This window comes from Ambystoma mexicanum, chromosome 2p (assembly GCF_040938575.1).
Source record: "Ambystoma mexicanum isolate Mex_15411 chromosome 2p, UKY_AmexF1_1, whole genome shotgun sequence".
Classification (NCBI taxonomy): Eukaryota; Metazoa; Chordata; class Amphibia; order Caudata; family Ambystomatidae; genus Ambystoma; species Ambystoma mexicanum.
In genome coordinates this window covers 345,031,491-345,049,966 of record NC_090923.1, presented here as the reverse complement: position 1 = coordinate 345,049,966, position 18,476 = coordinate 345,031,491, and the positions used below count along the sequence as shown (strand labels likewise).

General features: G+C 46.7%; 1 protein-coding gene across 1 annotated transcript in view; it reads left to right on the top strand.

Moving 5' to 3' along the window:
* Positions 1–18,476, top strand: part of DNAH12 (dynein axonemal heavy chain 12) — a 3,791,933-nt gene that overhangs the window by 518,200 nt on the left and 3,255,257 nt on the right. Inside the window, exons 10-11 of the mRNA XM_069643677.1 lie at positions 212–368; positions 475–566. Of these exons, the coding sequence (XP_069499778.1) occupies positions 212–368; positions 475–566 (249 nt within the window). The remainder of the gene's footprint in view (positions 1–211; positions 369–474; positions 567–18,476) is intronic.

Genomic DNA, 18,476 nt, shown 5'->3' with positions numbered 1-18,476 from the left:
TTTTATTTCCAATTACTTTATTGTATGAGAAGATCGTCCACTGACTTACCTTTTTAAAATGATAGAATTAGTTTTTATCACCTTTTAATTTAAAGGGAACATTTAGTAAGATACCTACCAATTTGTTTTGATGACCGGTCTCCGAGCTTCTGATGTACTGCTTAAATTACAACTGCTGATATCTACAATCATGTTTATGTTTTTGATTTAGAATGTTCAAACAATCCAGTCCTGGCTCTCAGGCAGCAGTACACCTGTGATTATTGAAGCAAAACTTGATGAAGATGTTGTGCATTGGGCTTCTGAACTCCTCGAGAATGCCATCGATAAAAATATGCAAGGCGCAAAGAAACATTTGCAATCATACGGTAAGCATTAAAACATATGAAAATAGGAACCATGAATACGGTTTTGAAAAATGGGAATGGCTAATACTGCTTGTGTTCTACTTCTAATGTGATTTTTCTGTTACAGTTGAGAAGTTTAGTTGGCTTGTTGATGGTACAGCAGAGGAACAGGTGCAGACATTTCTAGCAGAAGAGCACACGTTTGATGAATGTACTGAGGTACGCTTTAATTCTACTTCATACTATCATGGGGCATATGTTTCTAACAACTAAATATCAGTTCTGATTAATCCACAAGTTATGCTGGTACAGTTTATAGGATATTCATCTGCGCTTTATTTACTGCTTTTTCCTTAAAAGTGGAAATGTGCTACCATGTACCCAATGTGACACTGCATGTGCAAATGGACTACTTCCTATGTATCCTGTCTGTGCTATATCTCGCACGTCAATTTTCCGTCGTTCAAAATAAGGGAGAAACTTTGACTAAATAGGGTATTTTAGCATTTAATGCATTTCACCTGGTAGGCTCTTTGTCTAAAATGTGAACTTTCTTGCTGGCCAAGGTTTAGTCGTCTCGAGGTGATTACACTTGTACCGAGTACCCAGCTCCTGTGTGAATGTAGCTATACTCCTCTGAGTGTCTCAAATAAGATTAAAAGAATAGAATAGGAAAATATGTATTAAGCGCAAACGTCTTACCAGGAAAACCAGTTTCAAGGTGCTATATAAAAGCAAATACAATCTCGTGCATTATCAATATGAAAAATTACATTAAAACATATGAAACCGTTCAGGCCCACCTCGATTCAGCAGTGTTCTATCGATCTTGGAGAGTAAAGGAATACAAAACAAAGAGAACAGATTCTTTTTAAATCTAGTCTTGAAGCTTTGCACGGTGGGACATTATGAATTAGGATTGGTAACCCATTACAAAGGCCAGAGCCCAAGGTGCTGATCATTTAGCCTCATGCAGTAGATCTTTCCCTCTTGATCTAAGCACACGAACGGGAACATAAGACTTTACAAATGTGTCTAAATATGCAGGCGCCAGTCCCGACTGATTTTGCAGATCCAAGTTAAAACTCGGATTTGAAAGAGGACTTCAATTTTCGGCCAATACAGTAAGGCGCAGGCTTCATAGATGTGCTCGTAATTGCTGAGCCCATAAATGACTTGTGCTGCACAGATTTGCACTGCCTGCAGTTTTTCTGTATATTTCTTTGCTATACCCAGGTAGACAACTGCACAGAATTGATCTCTGGAAAGGACCGCTGCATGAACCAGCGTCTTTTGGTGCTTCAGATCTAGGAAGTAGCCACATCTACTTATATTGTGCAGGTGAAAGTGGGCACCCTTACTAACAGCACACCCACCTGGGGAACAAAGAACAATTTACTATCCACTAGAGCTCTCACATTTTTAACTGCCTCAACTGGGACAGGAGGAGTGTTAGGGAGAATTCTCATTTCTGTGTTAATTCCCTTCTACCTTAGAGACCCCCAGCTCTTTTGCTGGACTCTAGGACTTTTATTTTCTATCCTGGAGAGAGTGAGACCTTTTTCCCCACTCTCCCATGTATTTTTATTTGATTTGATCCCTGTGTTTCTTTTGGTTTTGGAGTCTGACAAACTCCATAGGCATCATCTTTTTGTATTGTGACACACAGCGCCCTCAGTGCAGCTAAGGTTTAAATACCTTCTCTTTGATAAACTACGGTTTCCAAGAGTAGTAAAGTGAAATTGACTTTACTTCCCTTTTTCTCTTTGTAGACCCATCACACACTATCTTACATCGAGTGCTCGAGGGGTTACTTAATATCCCCTTTGTCTACCTTCTCATGTAACAATTTTATGTTACACTTTCTACAATGAATGGCTGGTGGCAGTGGTTTACTTTTTCCTACCATTGTGCGTTTTTATTGCAGACTGCATTTGCAGCTGCAGTATTGCACCCATAGGTGCCCATTTTGTCAAAATGACCCCAGTCTTCTTTTTTCGCCATTTCTTGTTGGGAAGGTCCTTCTTGAGATTTACTCTGCGTGCCAAACCAGGTTTGGTCCCCTTGTTCATTTTGTCTTTGGCAGGATTCACTGGTGAAGCCCGCCTCTGGATCGAGCGTGTCTGGCAGGGCAGGAAGCAAAGGAGGTTCCCGAAGCTCCCTTTGCTTAGTCTCCTTGGTTACAGGAATGTACCCAAAGGTAATTGGTTGGCTGTCCTCAGAGGACAGCCACCCTGCTGTTTGAGTGACAGCTAGGCTGCGAATGAATGAGAGAGACTTGCATAAAAGGCGAGGTCTTTTGCAAGGAAGGCAGAATTGACCACTGGACGAAGGAACCGAAGAAGAAACTGGAACAGAAGCTTGCTGCACCCTCCTGGACCGTTGGTTTGCCCGGTGAAGACCTGCTGCATTGCTGAAGCGCTGCATTTCTAATCGACTAGAGCAGCCCGGAAAGGACGACTTATCCCCTTGGGTTGGTGGGACCAATCAGCCCCAACATGAACTTGACTGGAGCCCCTTCCTGTGCTGGCTGTACTTCTTCGCTGCGGCAGGATCCGAGTGCCAGGGGACAGGAACACCAGAATCGAGTGCATCGCCTTTAAGCCGACCCGAGCTCCAGGAAGATTTTCCAGACCTCCTCGAAGCAGGACTAACCAAGCCCGCGACACCTCAACAGAGAACTACAGTGGTGCTATTTGTGTGTAGCTGAAAATGCAAAGTGCCCCATATCTGAATTGTGCCCATTGCTGCCGCCAACCTTCAAATTGTAGTGCAGGAGTCCCCAGACGTCTTCCGTCTTGTCCCCATGACTGAGGCCCAGGAACAACACGGTCTGAAGGACTACAACAGGAACAGAAGCCAGCTGCAACCTTTTCTTCAGACTCAAACTATTGTAACTAGGGGTACTTAACTTTTGTTGTGTGTAGCTTGTTAGCTTGCTTGCTCTCACTGGAGACTTGTATTTGCTGCCCTTTGCAAAGTTGCTTGCAGCTTTGCCCTTCACAAGCCTCCCAGCTTGTGGCCGAATAGTGATTTCTTTTTTACAACAAAACTCTCTTTAGCATTGTGCAAGACTTTTGCCTATCTTCAAGAAGTGCCTCAGCTCCTCTAGACTTTGCTCAATTGGCATTGGCTGTCCTGGCTATCTGCAGACTTTTTTTTTTTTTTTTTTAAACTGTTTTTATTCTTTTTTTAAAACAAACAAACAATACAAACCAAACTGGCAGCGCTTTTTGCAACAAACACATGAACATCAATTAGTCAAGACCACTGCTCCCCCAATTCCTCCCCCCTCAAGAGCTTGTTTGTCCTACTCATTCCATATCTGGTGCGTGTGGCAGGGTATCACCTCCTTCTGAGACTGCATAATCCGTTATTGTTCCAAATATTACTGCTATTAATACTCTCCATGCCAGCAGGGTACTCACTTCTGCTTCCCCAAACTTGCTACATGCCTCCTGCCATACCACCGTTTCAGCCTCTGGCCATTTCTGCAAATCCCGCCACCATACCTCCACCCGTGGCTTATGGTGCTGCTTCCATCCCATGGCTATCCTTCGTTTTGCGAGCACATTTGCCAAGTCCTTCAATATCCCAACATGTTTAAGTTTCCGTGGTCTGGGAAACCCTCCCAACAGGCAGGCCCAGGCCGTATCTATAATGAGCGTGACCCCTTTGTCCACTAGTTTTTGCACCACTTCTCCCCAGAAACTCTCAATCACTGGGCAAGACCAAAACATATGTGTCATATCAGCATCTTCCTTATCGCATTTTGGGCACGCTTGTCGTCCCGCATTTACAAACTTCGATATTCTCATCGGGGTCATGTAAGCTCTGTGCGTTTAATACAACTGTATTTGTTGTAATCTGGCATTTCTTGACACCTTCTTGTGGTATCCCATAGCACGCTCCCACATCCCATCTTCCATCTGTGCTCCCACCTCTGTTTCCCAATCCAACCTCAAATGCGTCAATTCCTTGCCAACATGGGTCATCACCATCTCATACAATCTAGAGATCTCATGCCCCCCTTCTGATATGTCATATATTGTCTGGTTCCTCCGCCAATACAGTCTCAGGCCAGATTTTACGAATATTCTGCACCAGCCTTAGATACGTGACATACTGGCCCCTATGCAAGCCCGCCTCCTCCCCTAGTCCTTCAAAATCCCTAATGGCCCCTTCTTGCCAGACATCCCCCAATGTAACCAGCCCAACCGACTCCCAGTAGGTCCTGATTATCATCCTTAGTTGTTTGTCTTCCCCTGCCAAAGCAACCAACGGCACCTGCGGGGAACACGGGTACGGGTCCTCCATCATTTGACATACTCTACGCCACATCTTCCACCCAAGCAACATCATTCCCGGGCGCTCCTTAATTTCTGACCTAGGCAACCAAATAATTTCCTTCAGGTAAAACGGAGTGCAGTCCTGTCCAAGCAGCCTAAATTCGGGAGTTACCTCATCAGAGAGCCATTTGACCACATATTGCAACTGACCAGCTACATAATAGGCCTCAAAATTAGGCAGCTTAATGCCCCCCTTTTCATAGAAATTCTGCAACTTCCATAGCGCCACTCTATACCGAGTGCCATGCCATAGGAAGTCTCTGCACATACTTTTCAGCTTGGCAAAAAACTTCTTAGGTATCATGTACGGAATATTGCTGAAAAAATGTAAGAGCCTGGGTAGAACCACCATTTTGAGCATCGCCCCCCGTCCCATCATCGCCAACGGAAATTTCTCCCAAAACTTCATGCTTATACAGATTTTTCCCATAGCCACCTCGGTGTTGTGCAAATGTTCCTCCTCTACCCTGTGATACACATCTATTCCGAGGTAGCGGAAGGAACCAACCACCCATGGTATTGGCAACACTGGCAACCGCTCCGGAAGGGTTCCTCTGTAGCTACCCAGTGGGAACATGCTCGATTTTTGAGGGTTCACCGCTATGCCAGACAGTTCTGCATACCTTTCCATTACCTCCAGAATATATTGAAGATTTTCCTCTGGATATTTCAAATATAATAGCAAATCGTCAGCATACAGGGATATTAGGTGTTTCTCTCCCCCTACCTCAATGCCTTTCATGTCATATTGTTGTCGAAGGTACACTGCCAGGGGCTCCAGGGCCAGAATATATAGCATCGGGGACCAGGGGCACCCCTGTCTGGTGCCTCTGCTAAGTTGCCACCTCTCGGATATCACCGCTTCTGTACGTACCCTAGCCAGCAGCTCACTGTACAGCAACTTCGCCCACCTAACATAGCCCGGCCCCATCCCGTATTCCTTCAGGGCCTCCAGCAACCACGACCACCTGACTGAGTCGAAAGCTTTGACTGCATCTAGGGACACAACCGCCATTTCACCCTCGCTCTTGCTCCCCCATTCAATCACCCGGTGGAGTCGCCTATGGTTGTGGGTTATATTTCTGTTGGGGACATAAAATGTTTGGTCCGGATGTATCAATTTACTAATAACTCTCCACATTATAGACCAGGACCGCCGTCAATAATTTGCCGTCCTGGTTCAGCATTGACAAGGGCCTATAGGAGCCGCAGCTGTGCCCTGGTTTGTTGGGCTTAGTGAGCGGTATTATTATCGCTTCTCTAAGCGATTCCGGCAGCCGACCCACCTCAAACGATTCATTAAGCATTTCTAGCATGGGGGGGAGGGTGGAAGTACCTCGTCTCTATAGGCTTTATAAAATTGACTAGGGAGTCCGTCCTCACCCGGGGTCTTACTGGTGGGCAGCTGCCTCTCCACCTCTTCTAATTCCTCCAAAGTAATCGGTGCATCCAGCTCCTCTCATTCGTCGGCACTAATTTTAGGTAATCCCATATCTCTTAAAGTTTCCCTTATCTCCTCCCGGCTGTCCCCCCCCCCCCCTTTGTCCTCATATAGTGCCCTGTAATAATCTAAGAATGCCTCATTGACTCTTTCTTGGGTGTTCACTACCTCTCCATCCTCTCTGGTTATCGTCCTAATCGGGGGCCTAGGGGTTTCACTCTTGTATAACCACGCAAAGAGACGGCCCGTTTTATCCCCACCTGCATGCTGTCTCTCAACATACTTCTTATAATTGAGGTTGCAGAGCCTTCCCCAAAGTTCTGCACACCGCTGCTGTAGTTTAAGTACTGGCTCCGCATCCCCCCCTCCCCTATTGAGTTCCCGTTCCAGTTCATCCTCAGCTTCCCCTAACTCCGTTAGGACCCCACCCTGCAGGGCCTTTGATTTAGCAATGGCAGTACCCCGCAATACCACCTTAAAGGCTTCCCAGAGCGTGCCGGCCAAATCCACACTGCCAGCGTTCTCTTCGAAATAATGTGTGATCTCGTCCCTGATATCCTCTCTGAAGACCGGATCCTTGAGCGCCTCAGCCCGTAGGCGCCACGTCGGTATCCGCACTCTGGGGCGGCACTACTGCCATCCCAGGACCAGAGGCGAGTGGTCCGACAGGACCCTCACTTTGTATTCTATTTGGGTGGTCTCTACCACCACATCTGGCGTGGCAAAAAAATAATTAAGTCTTGTATGCAGTTGTTGCGGGGCTGAGTAATGTGAATACTGTTCCTCATTAGGATGTTTTAGCCTCCAAACATCTGCCAGCCCGAAGTCGTCGAGCAGTGTCTGTAATGCCCTGGCCGCTGGGGTGGGCCTATCAATCTTATCATCAGATCTGTCTACCCTGGGGTTCAGCACACAATTAAAATCCCCTCACCAAATAACTGCCCCACCCACACACGCACCCAGGTTGGTACACAGAGTCCTAAAATATGCCGCCGTGTTTTGATTGGGGGCATACGTATTTACAATGCACACCTCCTTATTCTCCACCAGTGCCTTCAATATGACCATCCTGCCCTCCGTATCCACCACCTCTTGTGTAAATTGAGCGGAACGTGCGGTGCCACCCAGACCAACACTCCCCTAGCGTAGGCAGAATACCGAGAGCCCACTATAGTACCTCTCCACTTCTTCCCCACCAGTTCCAACTTTTCCCGAGTCAGATGCGTCTCTTGCAGCAGTGCAATATCAATCTTCTGTCTTTTCAAATACATCATGACCTTGTTCCTCTTTAAGTAACTATTGAGTCCCCTGACATTCCACGTTACAATCTTAAGATCCCCCATAGCTCATAAGTATCCTCCCCCCTTCCGTGCAGCAAATCCCACCTGCCCACGCGATACAGATACAGCCCTCTGGCTTTTTCTTGTAGCCTCATGTACAAACTCGAACTCCCCATAACTATACACACCCCAAACTCCCCACTTCCCTCCCCACCCGCTACCCAGCCCTTCCCCAACACCACACTCCCCAACTGCTGCCCAGCTCCATCCATGGAACTCAGGCACCCCCACATCTAGCCCTGCAAGCACCAACCAATGCCCAGAGCTCAGTAGGGTGAAGTCGCCCTAATGGCCACTTAACTAAAGTTACTAAGTGGGGTAAGGAGATCCGCTCTGCAAGGCTCCCCTAAATACAGCAATAGTCACAGTACTCATAATATATTGTGCAACAGTCAGACCTTCTCTGCCTAAGGCCGCTCAAATGACTATAATCAAGTCCCAGAGACCTATTCCGCGCCCTCTTGCAGCACCCTCCTCGTGCACTACTTATCTCCTCCATCTCCTCTTCCCGTCCGAACGTCAGGCTCCTGGGGACATCCCTGCGCATCGAGCCATCCCATGGCGTCCTCCGGAGTCTCAAAAAACAAAGTTTTGTGTTTATGAAAAACTTTCAATTTTGCCGGATACAGCAACATGTATTTATGGCCCGCCTCTCTCAATCTCCGCTTTACCGTCCCAAAGTTCATGCGGCTACGCTGCACAGTCAGGGTGTAGTCCGGGTAGGCCGTTATGTTTGCCGCTTCTCGTGTAATCGTTCCTGCCTTGCGGAAGTGTTCTAGTATCCTCTCCTGGTCCCGGTAATTAAGGATTTTGGCAATTACTGGCCTAGGCTGGTTTCCCGGTGGCGGCCTCCTTGTTAGAGCTCTATGCGCACGTTCCACCGCGAATCCTTGAGATAAGGCTCCTCCGGGTATCTCCTGCAACAGCATAGATTCGATGAACTCCGTGGGATCGTGGCCCTCCGATCCTTCTGGCAGGCCCACGATGCGAATGTTATTCCGTCGGGCGCCTCCTCCGCCCTGTTGTCCAAGTTACCCACTCTCTGCACCAGGGCATGCAATTCGGCCTTATGGGAGGCACAATCCGCGGTGTTCGGGCTCACCTCGTTCTCGAGGGTCTCAGTGCGCTCCGCCAAGGACCCGACGTCCTGCCGGAGCAAATTCACCTCCTCCTGCACCTCACCAACCTTAAGGACCAATGCCGTTTTCAGCTCAGTTACGGCCAGTTCTAGCTTAGCTTCCCAGGCCGCCTTCAAGTCTGCAATCGCAGCTAGGACCTCTTGGTTAGTACCCGTCGCAGGCATGCCGCCCGTAGGCGACTTATCCTTGCTCTTGGAACTTTCCGGACCAGGGGACGTCTTGGCGAAGTCGTCCAACGTGGGCTGCTTCGCCTTCGGTCTCACTCTTCTATTAGACATGTCCCAGAGGACCTGCGTTCCGCGCAAGTTACAAATGCGCACACAGTTCGCTCCTATCGCTCGACCACCGTGCGGCCTGCTCCTTCCTTTGTTTCCGGTCGTTGATCGGCCATTTTGTTTCGTCTTCCGTCTCCAGCGCTCCTTATCTTTTTCGCCCAAAACTCCACCACCGTTCCTCCGACGCCTTCCAAAAGTTCACCAAGCGCAGTCAGATCGTTCACACATAGACATGTGTGTTTTCAGCAGTCATAGGCACGTTGTAATGCACTATTTCGCCAGGATGATTTCAGGATCTCGGGAGCTCCTCCAGATTGCGTCCTCCTACATGGCCCTCGTAGCCACGCCCGACCCCATCTGCAGACTCTTCTTACCTTCTGACGTTGTGTTTAACTGTCCCTCCAAAAGTCATACATATTGGTAAAAAGCAGGTTCTAGGCTCTTTAAGATTTCTTCAGGTAAGTTTATTTCCAAGTTCTTAGTTACATATCCACATGAAGACATAAAGGACATAAAGGACATAAACTGTGACAAGGCCGGCTCCCATCACCCAGAGCCAGCCAGCTGTAACCGCCTCTACACAGAACACTCACTCAGAATATTCCATCATCCACACATAAACATTCCACATGACATCTCAAGCTACCTCACCTCAGATAGGCACAATACAACACACCTCCCTCCTTTACTAAACCATACATGCACAGAACAAGTCACATACCAGAACAACACAACTACCACCTTCCAAGATATACGCACACGTAACACTCAACTGGCAGACAGACACTTCCACGGCCAAACCCAACCATCAAAACATCACAGCCTGACAAACTACATTCCATGTACCAATAACAAAAATACTGTCATCCATCTGCCTGTTCCTGCCACAAACAAGCAACTGGGCTCTCACCCCAGGACCTGGCCAACCCTGAAACTGGGCTACTTCACCTACATTCCTAAACAACCACAAGACTGCTACACCTCCTACCAATGCGGGTGTCCAGGCTGCCACCCTGGGACCCCAGCAGGCCTCTAGACTGCCACTCTAGAGAACTGAGACCTCAAAGCCTCCAAAAAGACAATCACAACCTCACTCCAACAGGGATTCACAAAGTGAAAACCTACAACATCACTGAGATCACAAACACCCATGGTCTTAATACCATACTCCTTACACCAGACCAGGATGTACAAGCCTTCCAAACACATTGGGAGCGGTGGCCACGCACTCCCAATGCCAACATCAATGACTGGTAAAAACGAAACGGTTTTATAGCAAGGAAAACATCCTAACCCAAAACAAGCTGTTGAACCCATGGATACAACGAAATCCACAATAAATACCACAAGTAACATAGAAAACAATTTACTCATCATCTCAGGACTTACCACACTCAATACCGACGGGTCATTACCAGGCGTCCCCAGCTACCCCTTTACCACCAGCTACCTACTGTCCAATGTGATGAGAAGGATAACAAAAAAACCCTAGAGGAGGCGCTACCTCCCTCACAGAACAACCTCATCGCTGTTCAACCTTTACCGGAATCAGGTAACCCCTATAACCAGACCAATCCCCTCACATGAAATTAGAAAATCATAACATCCTTAATTGAAAGAGTCGAGGCGCTACCTCACTCTACAACAATCGCATGGGTGTTCAACTTTTACCACGACAGGTAACTACCCAAACCAAACCAAAACGATGTAAGGAAATCTATATACCCCACTGACTTTACCTAAACAATTCAAACCATGCATTTCACACTGTAACACTTCCATGCTGAATGTGAGTCCACCCAATACCCAACACTCACTGACTCTCTCCAACCTATCTGAGTCAGATTCATCATAACATGCATTCCAAAGTCATAGAATGCCGCAACCATATGCTTTAAACAAAACATAAACCGCATTGAAAACATTTGCGTTGTGCACATTTGAATACAAAACCATGTTGCTCATAGTAAGTAAAATCCCCAAAATTAACACTTTTATGAACTAAAATGTCCATAGCCATTTGTAGGCTCTTAAGCGAACCTATGAGTCCATAGCCATTTACACAGGCTCTACTGACATGTGCAATATAGCTGAAAATCCTCAAAATGATTAAAGCTATCACACTCATACACATACCACCCATCTTACACTAACAGCAACGATTTATGCACATTAGTGTCCATGTGCCATGGTGCTTGGCACTCGAAACCTGCAATTCCTCAAAAGAATTATGCTAAATACCCTTCAATACAACATATTACCACACTATATTGTCACTGTTTCACTTACCCATTTACATAACAGAACAGCGCCGTTTAAGATGCATGTATATCTTCTATAAACACAAACTCATTTGCATCCTCGCAGTGCCCCCATTCTACAGATTCACAGCGCACGAAGGCACTCACCATCCTGCACATGCAAAAATGCTCCGTCAGTTTTAAATAGGTATATTAAAGTTCCAAACTACCCAACATTATGGCTGTTACTCTCTGCACAAGCCTATACCCCACCATACTGTCATGACCTAAAAATGTCACCTTATTTGTTGGCCGCTACCTGTCGCCTCACTAACTGAGACGGAGCGGCATGCCAGCATCACAATACGCCGTTCTTAGTTACATATCCACATGAAGACATAAAGGACATAAGCTGTAACAACGCCGGCTCCCATCACCCAGGGCCAGCCAGCTGTAACCGCCTCTACACAGAACACTGCCTCAGAATATTCCATCATCCACACATAAACATTTCACATGACATCTCAAGCTACCTCACCTCAGACAGGCACAATACAACACATGCCTTACTTGTATAGCTGGGAAAGGGCTCACCTACATTGCATTGGGGGATTCTAAAGTGCTTACCTGTTTGAGATACTTGTTAACCATTGTTTTCTTCCCTAACCTTTTTCCTTTTTGCCATAACCTCAGTATTACCATTTAAGTGTGAAAAGTGATATATTAATATCCACAGTGTCCTAACTATTGAAGTCACCTCAGGGTGTAGGAATTCTCTGTGTGCCATCCCAAAAGGGTGTCTACTTGCTTACTTGGACTGAAGGAGTGTCTTTTTGAAGTGCATTTAAGTGTTGCATATTGCTCCCTTCTAAAGAAGGCTTATTTTAAAACTGACTGCTAAATTAATAAATAATGATTTTAATCAAGAAACCTTGTGTATACGTGTTATTTGAATACCTGTCACTGTGAAACTCTGTTACGCTACAGCTCGCATTGACCCCTCTTGAGATAATTCTGGCTGCTCAGCCACTCTAACAACTTGTGTAGTACAGGCCTATACCAAAGGGTGGGTTACCTATTGCCAAGAGGACAAGGCTGGTGTAGTCTCCCGCAGGGTTACTTCATACAATCTTGCCTAACAAGGAGTGCCTAAACTAGACGGACACAGCAATGGCAGGGGGTCCTCCCTCTCACTACCCACTAACAGGATTTCCGTTTTTTCCCCCATCAAGCCGGAGAATATTGTCCTGCATCCATCTCTGTTTTGCTCCCATGCACTCTCCCACTTTTATACCTGTCATATGACTGTTATGTAGGTCTACAAAAATGGTGTATTGTCAGCAAATAGCTGACGGTCAAAGCCAAATTTTCAATGATTGTTTGCTAAAGGTGATCTATACACATTAAAAATGAGGGGTGAAAGAGCCAACCTTCCTGGCCCTCCGCAGGTCAACCGGTTCCTGTCCGATATACAATTTCCAAGTTGGACTCTCTGGCTTCTGCCAGTCAAACATGATTTTAGCCAAGCCAGTGCTGCCCTGGAAACATTCCTTTGAGATTTTGGGCGCTAAATCAATATATTATGGTCTACTGTGTCAAAAGTTGCTGAGAGATAGAGGAGAATCAAAGCTGCTGAGCTTCTTCGATGTTTGATAGCTAAAGGTTTCTCCTGCATGAATACAGCAGAAGTCTATGTACTATGATATGAATGAAAGCCTGATTGTGAGACAGATAGGTAATTATTATTTTCTAGATAATTGAACAATTGAGAGGTGGCTTCTACTTCCATTATTTTACTAATAAAAGTTCCATTCGATATATGCCTCCAAGATCAGCTGAATTCTTTTTCAAGAGGGGAGTAACCTGAGCTAATATGTGCCAGGAGTTGCCATTACTATACTGTAGGTTGCAGTGGATAGCATTTTACTAATCCTAAAGCTATAATTATTTGCGGTTAATGGCAAATATGGTGAATAAACGCAGACTGTCTCAGCACAAATTCGTGAGCAATTCTTAATCATAATTTTCCAATTCACTGATGTTCTAATGTTTGCATTTAAATTATTTATTTGTATAGGGCATGTCACAGGCCCAGAGGCATAGTAGCGCCAACAAGAACATAAAATGGTACATCACATAGAACCTATAGTCAGAAGTACCACATAAGAGGCCTGAGCTAAACCCCAGGTCCCTGTAATGTAAAATCAGTGCTCCATGGAATAATCTACCAATCACTAACTATGTTCCTTATTTCTGGCACATTTTGATAATGCAAAGCCACTCTAGCACTATATTTCGAGTCCATAGGATGCTTCATCAGGCACACAGTTAATAAACAATATGAAAAAACATGCTTATGGCAAATTATCCAATATCTAAAACAAACATTGGCAACGCCAATATATATATATATATATATATATTTTAAAACCTTTATTTAACCTTGGCAGTTACTGCGCAGAACAACGGTTACCTCATGTGAATAAATATACAGCAGCTTAAAATGGCAGTGGTTTACAACTTTAAAGGTACAGTACATAAACCGACCTTAACAGCAGCATGGAAGCAGCCTCAGGACCAATGAGAGTGGGATATCGGTAGTTAGGTGATCACCCGGGGCATGGTCTGCCAGGTAGGAACTAAACTCTGCCCATGTTGTCTCTGGCCTGAAGGTACACGGCAAGGTCTCGATATAGGCCTCTTCACAGTTCTCGGCCCAGGTTACATCAACCAACCATGATTCGACCCCAGCGGGTTCCTGTCTTTCCACCTTAGCAATATGCACTGTTTAGCAATCATGCATCCCATGTTTACAGTCTTATTCGGGAAGGTGGGCCAGCCCCCAAACAGTGCACTTATTTGGGAGGGATTCAATGCGGTACCCACAATCTCTGATAATGTCTTCAGGACAGCGTCCCAAAACCTCCACATTGAGCATTTTCCCCAATTTCCTGGGAGTGTAATAGTCTATTCAAAAGCTTGTATTTAATGAGCCTAAGCCTGGAGTTTAGGGAGACATTATAAGTATGCTGACACATATTTTTCATTAGGTATCCAATATTTCCATCCCCAAACTCTCAGTTCATGTGGTCCTATCCCATGAGGTAGTCGTAGACACTTAATTCAATATCATTTTATATATCATATAGTGTAGACCGGAGGCCCTGGCAGTTCATGGAATTCACAATATACCTCAATTCAGATTACTTGTGGGGGCTCATAGGGGTAATCTGGCCACCAGATGGAGACTGCAGCCCGTAACCTGTAATATTGCATCACTTCTAGAATCAAGCCCCCGTATCCCTGCTGCCAAGTCTGATTGGTGATAAAGGATCCGTCTGGGAAAAGTTCAACCATTGTTCGGTATCCCAGATACTCCAAGCGAGTGCTCAATGTTTTGTCCTACATAGGGCCCGGCCCGGGGAATTTCCATATCAGGAGCCATTTGTAGTATGGATGTTGTGCCCCGGGTTTAGCGAAGATCTACTGCCACACTGTGGGTGTCGTCTTTAGTGGGTCAAATGGGCAGTCATCTGTGTATTTCCCATTTAGGACGAGTTTCATGTGGTTAGAGTTGCCTGCCGCCAGACCCTCAAGGTTAACATGGGGAGGGCCCTCCCCATACCAATGAGATGCGAACTGGGCCTGGGCCGCCAACCAGTATATTTCAAGATTTTCAAGATGCGGGGCAGTAAATCCACCCTTGCATAGGAGGGAGTCATGTCTACCCACCTTTTCCGGACTGCACCCGAATGACATAGGAATTGTGCGGGAGTCCTGTCCAGTCTAGATAAGAATGGCTTACCGGGCCATAGGGGAACATTAAAAAATGTATAAAGAAGTTTAGGAAGAAGGATAATTTTGGTGAGAGCAAGCCTGCCCGCCAGTGATATAGGCAGCAGCGTCAGCCTAGCGACCCTGTCCCTGACTTAACTCTCGAGGGCCGTGTAGTTGTTGCACCTAAGAGACGCGCCCTCCAGGGACACCGTCACTCCCAGGTAATTAATGCCATTTGGGGCCCAATGCAGTGGACATTCCCTTGGTGGCTCCATAGTGCATCCCGTCAGGGGCAAGATCTTGGACTTAGCATAATTTATCGTAAATCCCGAATATTCGCCGAGTGATATTCCGAATGATTGGGTCAGGATTAACCCGTGGGTCCCAAACATAGAGCAGGACATCGTCCGCATAGGGTGAGATTATTTCCAGGGTGCACCAGAGACATAAGCCCCGATGTCTGTGCCGATCACACATGACGTCTGCCATTGTCTCGATAGCCAATGCGAACAGGGTGGGGAGAGGGGACAGCCCTGCTGCGTGCCTCTTTCCATGATAAATTGATCTGAGACAGAAGAGTTAACCAAGACGTTCGCAAGGGGGCTCGAGTATAATAGTCTGATAAACCGGAGCATCTCGGGGGCCCAGACCCATTTTATCCAATACCACACAGAGGTATTCCCACAAGACCATGCCAAATGCTTTTTGGGCATCAAGTGTTACTGCTGCAGCCTCAGAGTTCAGGTCCATTCTGGCCAAGGACATTAAATAGCCGAAGGATATTGAGGGACGTAGCTCTGCCGGGGACAAACCCTGCCTGATCCTGATTGATAATGCATTAGTGGGAGAATGCGATTTGCTAGTGCTTTAGCAAAGATTTTCGTGTCCACATTCATAATTGAAAGGGTACGATGATACCCACACTCATTGCTGGGTTTGCCAGGTTTTAACAATATGGTTATGGTGCCCTCTCGCATGCACTTTGGGAGAAGATAGGTCTCCAGTGACTTCTCCCACACGTCGATGAGGCAGGGGGCCAGCAGGGCACCGTACTCTAGGTAACAACTCTGCTGTCGGCCCATCTGGGCTGGCTGCTTTGCCCCCGGGAGGTCTCTAATTATAGCCAGGAGTTTAACGGTAAGCGGGACGTTCAGACTCTCCGTCGCCTGACGGTTCAGTTTAGAGACGGTGACACCCTCCAGTCAGGCGAGTATATCAGGGGGATGATGACTATGATCTGCCCTATACAACAACCTGTAGAAGTTGCAGAACACCTTGTGAATGTTCTGTTCGTTCAACTTGGGCATCCCTTGTTCATCCAGAACACTATCCACCCGGGTACGCTACCGCTCGGCCCTGACCGCCCTGGCCAACGTCCTTCCATGTCTCTCACCTTCCCTGTATTATTTGGCCACCATTGGGCAAGTGAAGAAGCAGACTTCGCGTGCGGCGTGAGCCCTGAACGATTCCAATTAAGTGCAAATCTGTGCTAATATTTTTTTTGGGTTGGGCATGCTACACCTCGAAAGCCTTGAGTCGGGACTCGCTGAGCTGTAGTTCCCTCCGAATAGATTTGAGGAACCCTGCCTACCTGGAAATTGCCAATCCCCCTCATACAAACTTTGAATGCCTGCCATCTCATACCCAGGGATGTGTCTTCCACCTTGTTACATGAAGAAAAGCTTTCGATTTCCGAGAGAATATAAGCCTTGAAAACAATATCCTTTAATGCATCAGATTTAAAGTAGTGCCAGGAGAAACAGATCTATCTGTCCTCATGCTGAGGACTATGGGAGAGTGATCGTAAAGTATGCGGGAAGATACTAACCTCTAGGACCCTTACCAGCAATGAGCCTGCTACAAGTAAAATATCAATGCACAAGGCCATGTGATGTGCCGAAGAGTAGAAAGTATATTCCCAAGATAGAGAGCGTGATATGCGCCATTTGTCTCTCAAGGAGAGTGTGTCCATATGGACAAAGAACCGACGGGCTGTCCTAGATAGTGGCCCGTTCTGTCCTGTCCCAGATCAAGAATCAGATTCATATTCCCCCCCTCCCCCCACAGTATGGGGACCCCAATATATGAGGAAAGATCCCAGAAACGCAGTCAAAGTATTAATGGGAGTCAACATTGTGGCAGTATGTGTTTACCAGCACGAGTTCAGTCCCTTCCAAGACACAATTACTGTGATGTATTGCCCGACCGGGCCTGTGTGTTTTCCGGGTAGTAAAACTTAATGATTTGTGCACCAGTGTCATCACCCTGCATGATTGGGTCGAGTAGGAGGTGAAGTATTGGTTCCCACTCCAAGTAGGCGGATCCCCACAACAAGTACCGGATCTGGTATGTGTTTCCTGTAATAGGAGAACCTTGACCCTATATCTGTTAGCAATGGCCACAATCTTCCTGGACTTTGTGTAATTCCCCAGCCTCTCACTTTCTAGCTCATCACTGTAACTCCCATTCTGTCACCCGCCGTCACCACCAATCTCTACGTAGCCACCACTACCACCAGCTGCTTCTCTATCTACCCTGTTGTCCTTCCACTCTCCCCTAGACCCCTCTGTCTAGCTACATTCTACTACAAGAACTCTTGTATTTACTGTTACACTGTTTTTGTTGATGTATTCACTGCAAAGCTATGCCCTCATGTAACCAGTAGCTTCACCCCATAACTATTATTTCTCTCCTAGACCAGCGCCTTGATGCCTTTGGCCTGCTAGTGCGTGCTATAAATTCAAATAAATAAATGTATTCACGCTCACCTGCCAAGAGCTTTTTTTTACTTTTTCAACCATCCCTGCCTCAACCACCTGCCTTCTTGTGTCCGCCCTCCCCCCCAACGCCCGCCCCCACCCACACTGTCAACCTGCAGTGTAGAGCAATTTCCCCCCCAGTACCCCACCTCCTCCCGGAGCCCCACCTAATCCCCTGCCGGCCTGCAAATAACCAGCAGGCAACCTTATTAACAAGAGAACGAACAGAGCCATGGGGACGGCTGCCCCTGTGTCGGCACAATCATCATGATACCATGGATTTAATAGTTTCCTATGACGGTCGTTTCCATAAACAATGTATACGGGAAAGCATTACTGTACCCAATGCTGAATCTCATCCCAGGAGAACTCAGTTCAGTGGTTGGTTCTCAGGTGGATGTTACTCGCAACCGCTGATGGGGATCTTGGATTCAATGAACTTCAACGCCTCCTTCGGGACTGTGAAGAAGTAAAGTTTCCCCTGGAATTGAAACCAGAGGCTTGTCGGAAAGAGCATTGTATAGCGGAAGTGCCATTCCTGCAGCATTTTCTTGATCCCAGTGAAGAGGCGCTGCTCCTCTTGGACTGCCACCGAGAAATCTGGGAAAATTCAGATGGTTTGGGAGCCCAACCGCAGCTCCTTTTTGTCTCTGGCATGTTGCAATATATGATCCCTGTCGCGATAGCTCAGGATCCTGGCGATGATTGGCATGGGGAAATCCCGGGGCTTGGGCCTTGGGGTGAGAGCTTGATGGGCCTGCAAAAAGGGGAGAGAGCTGCGGGTCATCAAGCAGTTCCGTTAGCAGACG